A 12,849-nucleotide genomic window follows, 5' to 3' on the forward strand; every position below is an offset into this window, starting at 1 on the left:
TCTTTCAGCCTGGGATCTTCCAGCTTGACTGACATGTAAGTTTCCAGCCCTTTGGATGAAGATGCTACAGTGGAGGCAGGACATTGAGTATAGCACACAATCACTTATCAGGAAGTGCAATGGTGTGCAATCTTTCCTAAAAAATGAATTGAGTTCTAACTGGAAATCCCGTTATTAAAGTAGGCTGACTGTGAAATACAGTGGGAAAAGTAAATGACTTTCTCTTTGTCCAGGCTCAGTGAGTGAATAGAATAATACCTTTTTCTCAAAGATCCAAGTCTGTTTAGGTTGGTTAAAAAAGAATAAACACAGGTGTAGCTGGGGGTATAGCTTAAGGGACAGAGTGCCTTCCTAGTATGCCCAAGGTCCTGATTTCAAACTCAGTACTGCCAAAAAGGAAGGAAGGAATGAAGAAGAAAGAAAGAAAGAGAGAGATAAAGAAAGAAAGAGAGAGAAAGGATAAAAATAAATAATAATAAGTAAAATAAAAATCAGATACATGAGGGAAGAAAAGAGAGTATGTTTGTTTTTTTTTGGGGGGGGGAGTCCGGTCATGGGGCCTGAACTCTGGGCCTGGGCTCTGTCCCTCAGCTCTTCAGCTCAAGGCTAGCACTCTACCACTTGAGCCACAGTGCCACTTCTGGTTTTTTTCTTTTTTGCTTATGTGGTGCTGAGGAATTGAACCCAGGGCCTCATCCATGCAAGGCAAGCACTCTACCACTGAGCCACCTTCCCAGCCCCTAGAGTATGTTTATGATACTCTGTAGGAAGCTGTCCTGTGAGGGACCATGGTATCCTTAATGACTTCACTAAATGCACAGTACTGAATGTAAGTTTGTCTGGTCTGAAATATTAGGCAGGAGTGGGAGGAAGGCCACAAGTTTATGAAGAACTAATAAAAAAGATGTGACTGCTCAAGTAGCATGGCATCCATTACAAGAAAGAGGAGAGCCCCTGTATTCTATCCTTGGCACATATCAGTAGCCCTGATTCTCCTAGGATCATGAGAGGGTAATATGATTGAGAAGATAATAGATTTCCAAGCAGAACAAGAGAGTAGGTGCTAGAAACCAAAGACTTGTGCTTGAATCATTGCTTTGACCCTTATTAGCTAAGGTTTCTCTCTCTCTCTCTCTCTCTCTCTCTCTCTCTCTCTCTCTCTCTCTCTCTCTCTCTGTTTCTCTCTCTCTGTTTCCCTCTCTCTGTTTCTCTCTCTCTCTGTTTCTTTCTCTCTGTTTCTCTGTGTTTCTCTCTGTGTTTCTCTCTGTGTTTCTCTCTCTCTCTCTCTCTCTCTCTCTCTCTCTCTCTCTCTCTCTCTCTCTCTCTCTCTCTCTCTCTCTCTCTCTCTCTCTCTCTCTCTCTCTCTCTCTCTCTCTCTCTCTCTCTCTCTCTCTCTCTCTCTCTCATCAGTTATGGGACTTGCGCTCATAGGCTGAGGTGCTATCCCTGAGCTCTTTTGCTCAAGCTCAACTTATGGTTTTTGAATGGTTAATTGGATATAAGAGTCTCATGGGACTTTTCTTCCCTGGCTGCCTTTGAACTGAGATCCTCAGATCTCAGCCTCCTGAGTAGCTAGTTGTGAGCCACTGGTACCAGGGCATTAACTGGGGTTTTCTGAAACTTCCATTTCCCCACTCACTAAGCCCTTCAGATGATACCTGCTTTACAAAATGGTTGGGAGAACCCATGATAATGTATGTACAACTTCTAACAGATTACTTGCCTGTTATTAATATGCCATACTATGGCTGATGGAGCTTGGTAGAGGATACTTGGGGAGTGCTCACTGGAGGGAATGAGGCACTGTCCGATTACAGCAGAAGTGCTGTCATTGGGCACACAACACTTCATGATTATCACATAGAGTCAGGACCATTCGTAGAAGACCCAGGAAAGCAAACTTCAGCTAATTTGGCCATCTGATCAGAAAGACTTCTACCTTACATAGGAAGAGTTAAGCATGTTGGGAAACTGCCAAGGGGGAGAGGATGGTGCTTTGGGTTAAGGAATAGGTGTAACAGCTAGGACCCAGATAAATTCTGAGGACTATTATTACAAATACCCAATGCCTTCCTTTTTGTTTCCTTTTTATGGTGCTGAAGATTGAACTTAGAATCTCACCCATGCTAGACAAACACTCTACTACTTGAGTCAGGCATACAACCCTCATATTTTATTTCTGAGTTAAGGTCTCATTAACTTTGTTCTGACTGTATGTACTGCCACACTTCTTGGTCCATTTGGAGCCAGTTTGAGGTGTGGCAAAATGCCCTCACAGGACCATTTCCCGACATGCAACTTTCTAAGCCTTCACCTCATGATGCTGCCTTTCGCCCCCCTGATACTCCTTCAACCATTACTACCAGGAACTGTGTTAAATCCCAACACATGTAATATTATGTCCAGTCTTCTCAATGATCTGACAAAATGGCAGATGCTGCCATTCATCCCCCTTTGTCAAAAGGACTCTGCAACTTAGGGAAGTTGCTCAAGGTTACTGCCTGGCTTCCAAACAGGGGGATAGAATAGGAATGCAGGTTTTTAAGCCACTCTTGGTGATGGCTACTTGAAATCCTAGTGTTTGGGGAGAGGATTTTATGTTTGAGATCAGTCTGGGCTGCATAACATAACAAAACTCTGGATGAATGAATAAAAAAATAGATAGATAGATAGATAGATAGATAGATAGATAGATAGATCTGTGAGGTTCTAGAATACACTTATTTTGTTGCCATTTTTGTTTGCAGAGCTTCAGCTAAGGGCCTGGACGCTGTTCCTTAGCTCTTTTTGCTCAAGTGCTCTACCACTTTAAGCCACAGCCTCACTTCTGATTTTCTGGTGGCTAAATGGAGATAAGTATCTCACGGACTTTCTGCCTGGGTTGGCTTTGAACTGTGATCCTCAGATCTCAGCCTCCTGAGTAGCTACGATTACAGGCTTGAGCCACCAGTGCCTGGCTTAGAATCCACTTTCTTAACTACTGGTGTCACCACTCCCAGGACAGCTGATTGATCCTCAGGAGCCACTGGCTCTCTGGATGACTAGATCCCACTTAGCCTCCCCTAAACTCTTGGCTCCTTTATTAGGCTCCCAAGTGGTTTACCTTGTGGAATTTCACACAATGATATTCTTGCTTTTTAGTTCAGAATGAGTTATTTTCCTTGATGTCAAACGTTCTGCTTCCTCTGGCAGTGGGCAGGACTGTTGGATTACAAGCATATCTCTCCCCATCTTTGGGCCTCTGTGACTTCCTCAACCTGTGACTAAAGGAAGGATTGGACCAGAAGATCTCTGAGACCTTTAAGGGGAATCTGTCACTTTCTGAGCTGATGAAATCTCTCTGTATCCCGCTAGAAAGGCCCTGAACTGATTCTTATCTGCTCTCTCAAGAGCAAAGGACTAACTTATAACTTAGATGTTTTGCCTTACACTCAGAGATGGAAAAGGCATTTTCCAAAATAAGTACTGAATAAAGGAACATGAAGCCAGCTCTATGCACGTGCTTGAAATCACAGATTTAGACCCCTTTTTCCACCTGTGATGGAAGGGCTCCTAAATACAGCGGTAGAGTGAACTAGAGCCATGCAGAGATACCATTATAGAGCTATCTGGGGGCTGGGAATGTAGCTTAGTGGTAGAGTGCTTGCCTAGCATGCACAAAGCTCTGGGTTCAATTCCTTAGTACCACATAAGCAGAAAAAGCTGGAAGTGGCGCTGTAACTAAAGTGGTAGAGTGCTAACCTTGAGCACAGAGAGGCTCAGGGACAGAACCCAGGCCCTGAGTTCAAGGCCCAGGACTGGCAACAACAACAACAACAACAATAACATAATAATAATAGTAATAATAGCACTATCTGGGTGGGTACTATGGCATGGAGGCATGATGGCAGACAGCAGGAAGGCATAGCTAAATCAGTTATGAGTCTGGGTTCTGTCTTGGGGCATCTGTCCTGGCTTAAGAGAATATGTGGCTTCTGTCACCCCACAGAGTGATGATATCACAAAAGTGTCCCAAGCTGCTAAAATTGTGGAGCGCATGGTCAACCAGAATACATATGATGATGTTGCTCAAGGTAAGATCAATGACCCTACAGATGCAAAAAATATATATAAAGTAGGAAAAAGAATCCCTTCCTCTTCTGGATGTCAGTGAAGAGATGAGACCGATGCAAGGTAACCATGAACAATGCCATAAGGGACAATATGTATAGTGATGCGATCTTACCGTGGTGTAGCACAGAAACACCTTCCCATAATGATCTAATATCATCTTCCCAATGGCTCTGGGAAGCGGGTAGAGTGAAGATGATTGCTGACTTTGCTTTCAAGACAATGAAGGCCAAGGCCACCTGGCTAGTTAGTGGCAAAGAGGACTTGAACCTAGATCTTCAGCTTCCTCATTCTGTGTTGTCTTCACCACCCAGATTTCTTAGGGTTACTATGATGGTAAAATGTAAGGATAGAAACTGCTCTGGGGATCTCCCAAGAAAAGAAGAGGGCAAATAAGGGATGAGTAGAAGCTGACAAGGAAGGCTTCAGGAAGGTTGAGCTAGATGCTATGGGATAAGCAGCATCTGAGTGGGAGGATAGCAGAAGGGAGAATGTTCTGGACAGAAGATGGCACAAGCAGGGACTTGGCAGTGAGAATGAGTATGAATAGACCCTGGGGACAAAGGACAGCAGGCTAATTGACCCTAACAGGAGCTGTTGGAAAGCTGAAAGTTAAGGGACAGTTGGAGCCAGATTATTAAGGGTCTTGAATACCACACAATTCAGAGAAACTAGCATCTGTCAGCTAGGACACAGCCCAGTGAGAGTGGACCAGGAGGAAGATGTGATTGTGGCGAACACAGGGACAGAGGTGAAGGAATGGTATGGAATGGGCCTTACCATATCAGACCAGCTTTCATCATAAGGGGTAGAGAAAAAGGAGAGCAAGTGTTCACTGGGAATGCCCATATGTTGGGCATTGTGTAGTACATTTTACACATTATTTTTGGCTGACAACTACCATTATTATCTCTTTTTTATTTTTGAGACAAGGTCTCACTTTGTAGCCCTAGGCTGGCCTTAAACTCTTGATTCTCCTGTTTAGCCTCCTAGTACACTCAACTACTATTATGCTGGGCAAAAATAGTCTGACATATTCAGCTGTTTGTTGTTTGTTGTTTATGTTGTGGGTTTTTTCCTCTTTTTTTATGCTGGAGATTGAACCTCACTTAGTCAAGCATTCTACCACCGAGCTATCTCCTCAACCCATTATCTAATTTTATAGATGAAAAACTCAGGCTGGGATGTTGCCATTTGTTCAAAATTATAACTAGTGGGGGATGTGAGTGGTAAAAACCAGAACTTGAGCACAGGCCCTTTGGATCCATTGCCTAAAAACTTTACCATTAGGCTACAGAACCACTGAACAGGGAGGAGACATTTCAAATACACACATTCAATAGATCTATCCTGGTGATTAATTAGTGATGAAGCAAAGAAAGGGATTGATTCAGAAACACTTAAATCCTGGGAGCCTGGGAAATTCTGGTGTCTTTGACAGTGCCAGGGAAATGGAATCCTTCCCATGGCATGAACAGCACATTCCCAAGTGGCTTGTATTTCCTTGAGAGGTTGTGCATTTATTTGGAGCAGCTGCCTCCCCAGAGTTGGCAACTCCTTGCTTCTGGCTGGTCTCCTTTGCTGACAGCCTAGGGCTCGTCTTGGTGACTTGATGCTCATTGCTCACCCAGGGGACATAGAAACTAAGGCTGCCAAGACCAGCAGCCTAAACAAGCCCCCTAGTTATCATTCAGGCTGGAAAACGACCTTGAGTGCTTTTCAAAGCTGTCAAAGTACAGAGCAGCTGTGAATGAATTTGTCACTCACACAGCTTGGCTTCCTGAAACCCAGTCTGTACAAGTGGCCCACCAAAGAGCTGCAAACCTGATTAATATCCATGGAGAAATTGGCCTTGTGAACCACTTTCATTTATAAGACCACAGTCACATAAAAATGCATTGAACTTTGATTTCTTTGAATTGTATAGTATTTTCCCTTTGGGAAAGTGTAATCATGAAGAAGTGAAAATAGAATAGAGAAGTGTTACCAATTAATCTCCTCTTTGAAATGAAGTATTTTTTAAAGATACCCAAGCTCAGGACTCTCTGATCTGATCAAGGCTGACACCTTTCTGGCCACTCTAATTTTTTTCCCCCCATTTTGAATGTAGTACCACAGTGTCGGGGGTGGGGGGCTGGGGGGGTGGAGGGAGAGGTGTATTGTGAGAATGGCTGGGGCAAGCCTGAGCATGTCCTTGGCCCTGCTGGATGAGAGAGTTCATTCTCTAATTGGTCCCATTGTTACTTTATTTCTTATATTTGTTGTGTGGCTATCCCTGTGCTATGTGACCCTGAGACGAATATAACATGATTCCTGCTGTGAAATGGGAAAGACAGGCCTAAGGCCAGTGTAATGGAGAGGAGAGGCAAGGTTGGAACAGAGAAGAGAAATTAACTGTACTCAAAACAAGTAGGTGAGGTGGTACATGAGTATAGTCCCAGCTACTTGGGAGGCTGAGGTAGGAGGAAGCTTTAAACCCAAGTGTTCAGGACCATCCCGGGAATGTAGCTTAGTGGTAGAGTGCTTGTTTAGCATGCATGAAGCCCTAGGTTCAATTCTTCAGTACCACATAAACAGAAAAAGGCAGCAGTGATACCGTGGTTCAAGCCTTGAGCAAAAGAAGCTCAGGGACAGTGCCCAGGCCCTGAGTTCAAGCCGCAGGACTGGCCAAAAAAAGAGAGCTCATTTCAAAAAAAAAAAAAAAGGACAAACGAACAAGAGCTAGTGCCTTACACCTGCAATCCTAGCTACTCAAGAGGCTGAGATCTGATTATTATGGCTTGAAGCCTGCCCAGGCAGGACAGTTTGTGAGACATTTATCTCCAATTAACCACCAAAAAGACATAAGTGGAACTGTGACTCAAGTGGTAGACTGCCAGTCTTGAGCAAAAAAGCTAAGGGACAGTGCCCCTGTTTTGTGTTCGAGTTCTGTTACCAGGGCATGTGCATGCGCGCACACACGTGCACGTGCGTGCACACACACATACGCGCGCGCGCACACACACAAAAGAAGAAAAAAGACAAGGAAGATGTTACAGAGGAGGAAGAGCTTAATCTAGGTCAGAAGTAGGTTAGGAGTCTGTCATGAACATGACATTTTAGTCATGGAAAGTCATGTAGAAACACACTGATACCTGACACAATTTGATTCATGAATACAGACTACTTGGTACAGATCACATGTGAACAGATGGCTCAAAATGATGTAGACCTAGTGACTAAGGAGAGCCATTGAGAGGTCTCACTGTGGTGAGAGGGTGATGTAGTGAAGAGGTTGTTTGCTCTCACTCAGCTGGTTGATTGAAACATGATCTGCAGGATGGCTCACAGAGTGAGGGAGACCAATTAGAGGATGTGTGTACTAACCAAGTGATAGATCATTGAAATCTGAACATAGGTAGTGGCTGTGGGTTTGGACAGAAATTAATGGATTAAAAAGGAGGAAAATATGAGACATACTAGAAAAAAATCAGTCAAAGCTTACCCAGGTTGCTGGTTAGACAGGTGCAAGGATGGAGCTTCTTCCTTGCTTGGAGAAAATGGGAAGAGACAGTTTTGAGGACAGATGAAGATTCTGGGGGATCCATGGGGATCCAGGTAGCTTTATTATAGTGAGGGTTGGCAATGACTATGAAGTGGGGCTGCCTTTTAGGGATTTGGGAAGCAGAATTAAAAGAAGTATTAATCAGTCTCTGGCAGCTGAGCCCTTGAAATCTGGTCACTCCAATCTGAACCTTCTGAAGGGCAGAAAGAAATTCATGAGGATAAGTACTGAAACCAACCTGGGATTCTATCTATGCACACAAAGCTGCTTTATTGTAATTTGCCCAGTCACAATGATGGTAACAGTTGGTAACAGACCAAGAGAACTCACGGTGTACGGAGCATTTTTCTAAGCACTTTGCATGTGTTAACTGAAAATATATTTTCACAAGTCTTTTGAGATAGGTGCTCTTTTTCCCCACTCCCAAATACAGAAAGGTTTGTTGTATTGTCCAAGAAGAGACAAGCGTTCGACCTTGGTTTGCTGCAAAATGGCAGTCTGAGATCTGATTCTGCTTATTCATGTTTAAGATTTTAAGTACTATGAGGATGCTGCTGACGAATACCGAGACCAGGAGGGTACGCTACTGCCACTCTGGAAGTTCCAAAATGACAAAGCCAAGCGCCTGGCTGTTACCGCCCTCTCCTGGTGAGTACAGGCATTGCAGCAATCCTAGAGCCATCCCTGGGTATCTGTGCCATGTACCCGGTGCCAAGCCCTGAACTACCCTTTTTATTGCACTTAACCACATTGATTGTGAAATGTGGCACTATGGAAGACCAGAATGGGGATTCTTATTAGACTGCAGGATCACTCAGGGTTTCCCAGGTGGTAAGGGTCTAGGGGGGATAGTAGATGTCCGCAGCGTATTTAGGTAGTGGCCCTGGGAAAGATCATTAACTATATAAGAGCTACTAGGTCTACTTTGTGTGCCAATAGGTTCACATTTCTTTTGCAGGAATCCAAAGTACAATGATCTGTTTGCAGTGGGACACGGCTCCTGTAAGTGATCTAGCTATTCATTCATTTGTTCTTGTAAAGAATAGACACTAGATTCCTACTCTGTTCAGAGTTCCTTCCCATGTGTGAGAAATAGGACACAATCACAATCTGATAGTGAAGATCTACAATTGTATGGGCATTTAGTGCTGGGTTTAGGAATTCATCAAGCTGAATATGTCCACTGGGTCTCAGAAAAAGAGAGGGAGATCATCCTAGCAGAGAAGCCAATGTGGGCTAAGTCTAGAAGCATGCGGGATGGCAAGAAATAAAGCTGTTCAGGGGGCTTGAGTCAGCCCTTAAAAGACTTGTTAAGCCATTCCAACAAAACTCTTCAAGGAAAACCATTGAAGAAACTCAAGAAGGACAAGGAGGCCTATGTCAGGAGGAATTGTAGGCTTCACATTGGAGGCTGGGAGATGTGAGAGAGAGGTATCTGAAGGACACAGGAGAATTAGATGGAGGCCCTCTCCTCCTCCTCTACTTCCTCCTCACCAGGCCCTGGAGCAGAATGGAGGTGAGGGTGAGTTGGGGAGAGTTTTTGAAGCTCGGAAGACTCCCTGTCAAGACAAGATAGGGAGGTAGCCCATGGTGGTAACTGTGACTGGACTATTTGCTTTTCCAAATGTTACTTGGCTCAAGTAAAAGCCCCTACTGCTATACTGGCCTGGACATTCCCCCTTCCTAACGGGAGAGGGCCCTGCGTTCAGGCTCCCCACGTTCAGGCGTACTTCTCTAATGCTAACAGCTTGTTCTCTGGCTAGGAGGATCAGCTTCTGCAAACAGAAAAACCTCTCCATTCTCCAAGCTGCTGCTGGCTGGCAGGCATACAAGCTCCTGGTCACTGCCCCTTAGATCGTCTGTCCGCCCATTTTTTGACCAGGATGGGGGGAGGAGGTGTTTGCAGGGGTTGAAGGGAGGAGTTGGTGTTTGTCATTCCTCTCAGGGAGGAGACCTTGGAGCTGCTCCCAGTCTTGTGGTCTGGGCTGCCTTTGAGGATGCCCTAAATGCCTGCTTTGTGTCCCTACTCCTGAGGGTGGGCTGCTGCCAAATGGGAAGCGCCCTCCCCCTCTGGCAAGGAACTAGAACATTCCTCCCCCTCTGCTGCAGCTACTGGGCCTGGAACAGGGCCTGGGGCTTGGGCGGGCCCTCCCAGGAGTGGGCGTGGAGCCCCCTGTGAGAATGCTCCAGGCCCAGGCTGTCTGCCCAAGACTGAGGTGTGTGGGGCTGGGGGTGAGGAGGGGATGAGTGTTCCCCAGAAGATGGGAGGAGAAAATGTTAGTTCTAGCCTCCTCTACCTCCACCCATGTTTAGAAGTAGTGTCAGCTGGTTGGGGTCATGGGAAGCTATCCATGGAAAACAAACTTGGTCAGGAACTGTAGAGAAGGGTAACTCACCTCCCACAAATACATGACCTCAAGCTGACAGACCTAGTGGCCTCCTTTGCTTAGGTACTTGCCCAGGAAAGGTCTCTGCCCTCCCTTGGTCTTTTTAGCCACAGCGTGTACCTGAGTGGTCCCCACAGGCAGCTATAGACTTTCCCCTGGAGAACTGGTTCTCAGGAATGTGCTCCTGAGACTTAGTCTCCTCATGGGTGACACACAGAGCTGACCAACTGCCAGGCCTCCAGCCCAATGCCACTGTGAGGCACACAGAGAAAAGAAGTTAACGTGTCCTGCCAGCCGTAAGAACCACTCACTCATGAAAGTGGGTCATTGTTGATCTGTCTGTTGTTCTTCCCCCTGGCTTTCCTGAAACACCTTTGGGAGACTGGAGCAGAATAGGGAAGCTGAGGAATCTCTCATAGGTGGTAGGATCCAGTGTCAGTGGCTGTGATATTTGCAGTGGTTGGCAGTAGCTCAGGAGTTGCTGGCCAGCTTTCAGATGAGCTTGATGGCAGCTTTCATCTATAACAGAGTCGTGCATCTTTTAGTACCACCAGCAAAGGCCTGAACAGCCAGTGTGGGCTTAGAAAGGCTCTGAAAGGCTCCTGAATCTATTCCTGAAGTCACTCCTGGGAGGCCCACACTCCTGGGTGTTTGGGTGTCTTCATGGAAGAAACAGTGCACAGCTGAGGCAGGCAGAGGGCACCCTAGTTGCCAGATGGGGTCACTGTACGGAGTAGCTGATCTCACCAGCTTCTATCAGTCTTTGGAAGCTCGCAAATATCAATCTCCCATAAAAAAGATTTTGCCTTGTGTAGACAAACACTGGGTTTATTGCTGGGTTTGACCCTTGTAAGCTCAGTCTAGACCTCATAAACCTCCTTTTGCCTAGAATTCCCAGATGTTTATTCTGTGACCCAGCTACATAAAACTTTGATAATGGGATTAGGCATGTACTGTGGGGAGGACCAGGCCTAGATCCCATCATGGGGTGGGAAAGGTTGCCTGGAGTCAGGTCAGGACCAAGCAGGTAGAGAAAAGGGAGTCCAGCTAACTTCCTGCAGCATCACAGAAGCATCCACACCTGCCTCCCTTCTAGAGTGGCTGGTTATCAGTACATTAGGCTAGTTAAAGGCAGAGATAAAGCTGGGCATCAGTGGATTGTGTCTGTAATCCTATCTACTCTGGAGGCTGAGGTCTGAAGATTGATGTTCTAAGCCAACCACAGGCAGGAAAGTCCATGAGATTCCTATCTCCAGTTAACCACCCAAAAGCTAGAAGTGGAGCTGTGGCTCAAGTGGTAGAATGTTACCTTGAGCAAAAGAAGTTCAGGGACAGCACCCAGGCCCCGAGTTCAAGCCTTAGGACTAGCGCACGCGCATGCACGCGCACGCGTGCACACACACACACACACACACACACACACAGATAAAAAAGCAGGGACAGGGATGTTCCCTAAGGCCAGGCTCCTTATGGAGAAAGAGGCTATAAGCAGGTAAAAGCAGGTAGAGGAATGTTGGAAGACAAAAGGCAACGAGTCCAAAAAGAGATGGCTGGTTATCTCAGCCTACTACACCAAAGGAGTCCTTTCCAGCTCATTAGCCAGTTCATAGCAGAGAAATGGGTATTCTCCATGGTCTGCCAGGCAGGCATGGTGGAACACATCATAGAAACTCTTTGAGTTTCTGAGGTTAGGTTATCATACAAGAGATGGGACAAGAAACTTGTCAGCAGGTCAAATATGGGAAGAACAGGAAGAGCCAGTTGTGCCTCAGTCTAGCCCCTCTCTGGGGGCCACACGCTCAAAAGGAATCCATGCAGACCCTAACCCCCAGCAATAAATCTGTTCTGTCTCACCATAGGAGCTTGCCCGGGCCAGAGATGCACTCATAGGGATTTAAATCTTTCCTGATCATTTATTTGTCAGCTTCACTAATTAAGCAGTGTTAATTTCATTTACTGAAAATGGAAATTCATCCACCTCATTTCTCCCTGCTCATCCTCCACACACAAAATCCATCACTCCTCGGCTGCAGGCTGCGTAAAATTTACAGGACTAATTATGTTGTCAGGTCTCTTTGTAAATACAGTCCATAAAGGCCACGGTGCTTGCTGGGTTGTAGTGCAAGGACATTCCCGTTGTTAGTTTAATTACTGGCTAGTTATTTAGGTTCCCAAATGTTTGCCTCATTTTTCCCTAAATCAAATTAAATGTCCCCTTGATGTATTTTGTCTGTGAGGCCTTGTTCGTGCTTTCTATACTGCTTAAATAAGACTTCTAATCCAACAAGAGGGCCTGGAAAAGCCTGGGAGCCCGAGCCCGGCTTGGCTGCAGAGCCTCTGGGCCATGTTTGAGGTTTGGAACCCTCTAGTGACTCATGACCCTTTTCATGAGCAGCCTTGGGCTCTGTCCTTTGCCTCCGGAGACTGTGAAAATCCCTACACAGAGGGTATCTCTGTTCTTGGAGTCCAAAGTGGCAGGCTAGGGTATAGGAAACAGGGAGCATTCATTATTATCATCAGAAATGTTGAATATTGTTACATTCATCCCCCTGATTTCTAGAATGGCTTCTGAATCATCCCCCCAAAAGCTGCCATCTCTGACTTCTGAAACTAGAGTTTGGGTCAGCCTTTCCTGAATGCCTCTAATATTCATTTCTTTGTTGTTGCTGTTGTTGTTGTTGTTTTGTTTTGTTTTTTTTATTGTGAAAATACTGTACAGAGGGGTTACAATTACATGGGCAAGATAATGGGTACAATTCTTATCAAGCATTGTTGCCTCCTTGTTTCTGCTCAGACCAAATGACCACA

General features: G+C 45.5%; 1 protein-coding gene across 2 annotated transcripts in view; it reads left to right on the top strand.

The window, feature by feature from the left end:
- The window catches only part of Dnai1 (dynein axonemal intermediate chain 1), a 63,454-nt gene that overhangs the window by 31,739 nt on the left and 18,866 nt on the right, over positions 1-12,849 (top strand). For both annotated transcript variants that reach the window (XM_070009025.1, XM_070009017.1), the window contains exons 10-12: positions 3,989-4,073; positions 8,185-8,302; positions 8,613-8,656. In XM_070009025.1, the coding sequence (XP_069865126.1) occupies positions 3,989-4,073; positions 8,185-8,302; positions 8,613-8,656 (247 nt within the window). The remainder of the gene's footprint in view (positions 1-3,988; positions 4,074-8,184; positions 8,303-8,612; positions 8,657-12,849) is intronic.

Source organism: Dipodomys merriami, unplaced genomic scaffold (genome assembly GCF_024711535.1).
Source record: "Dipodomys merriami isolate MVZ:Mamm:240054 unplaced genomic scaffold, mDipMer1.0.p SCAF_11, whole genome shotgun sequence".
Lineage (NCBI taxonomy): Eukaryota > Metazoa > Chordata > Mammalia > Rodentia > Heteromyidae > Dipodomys > Dipodomys merriami.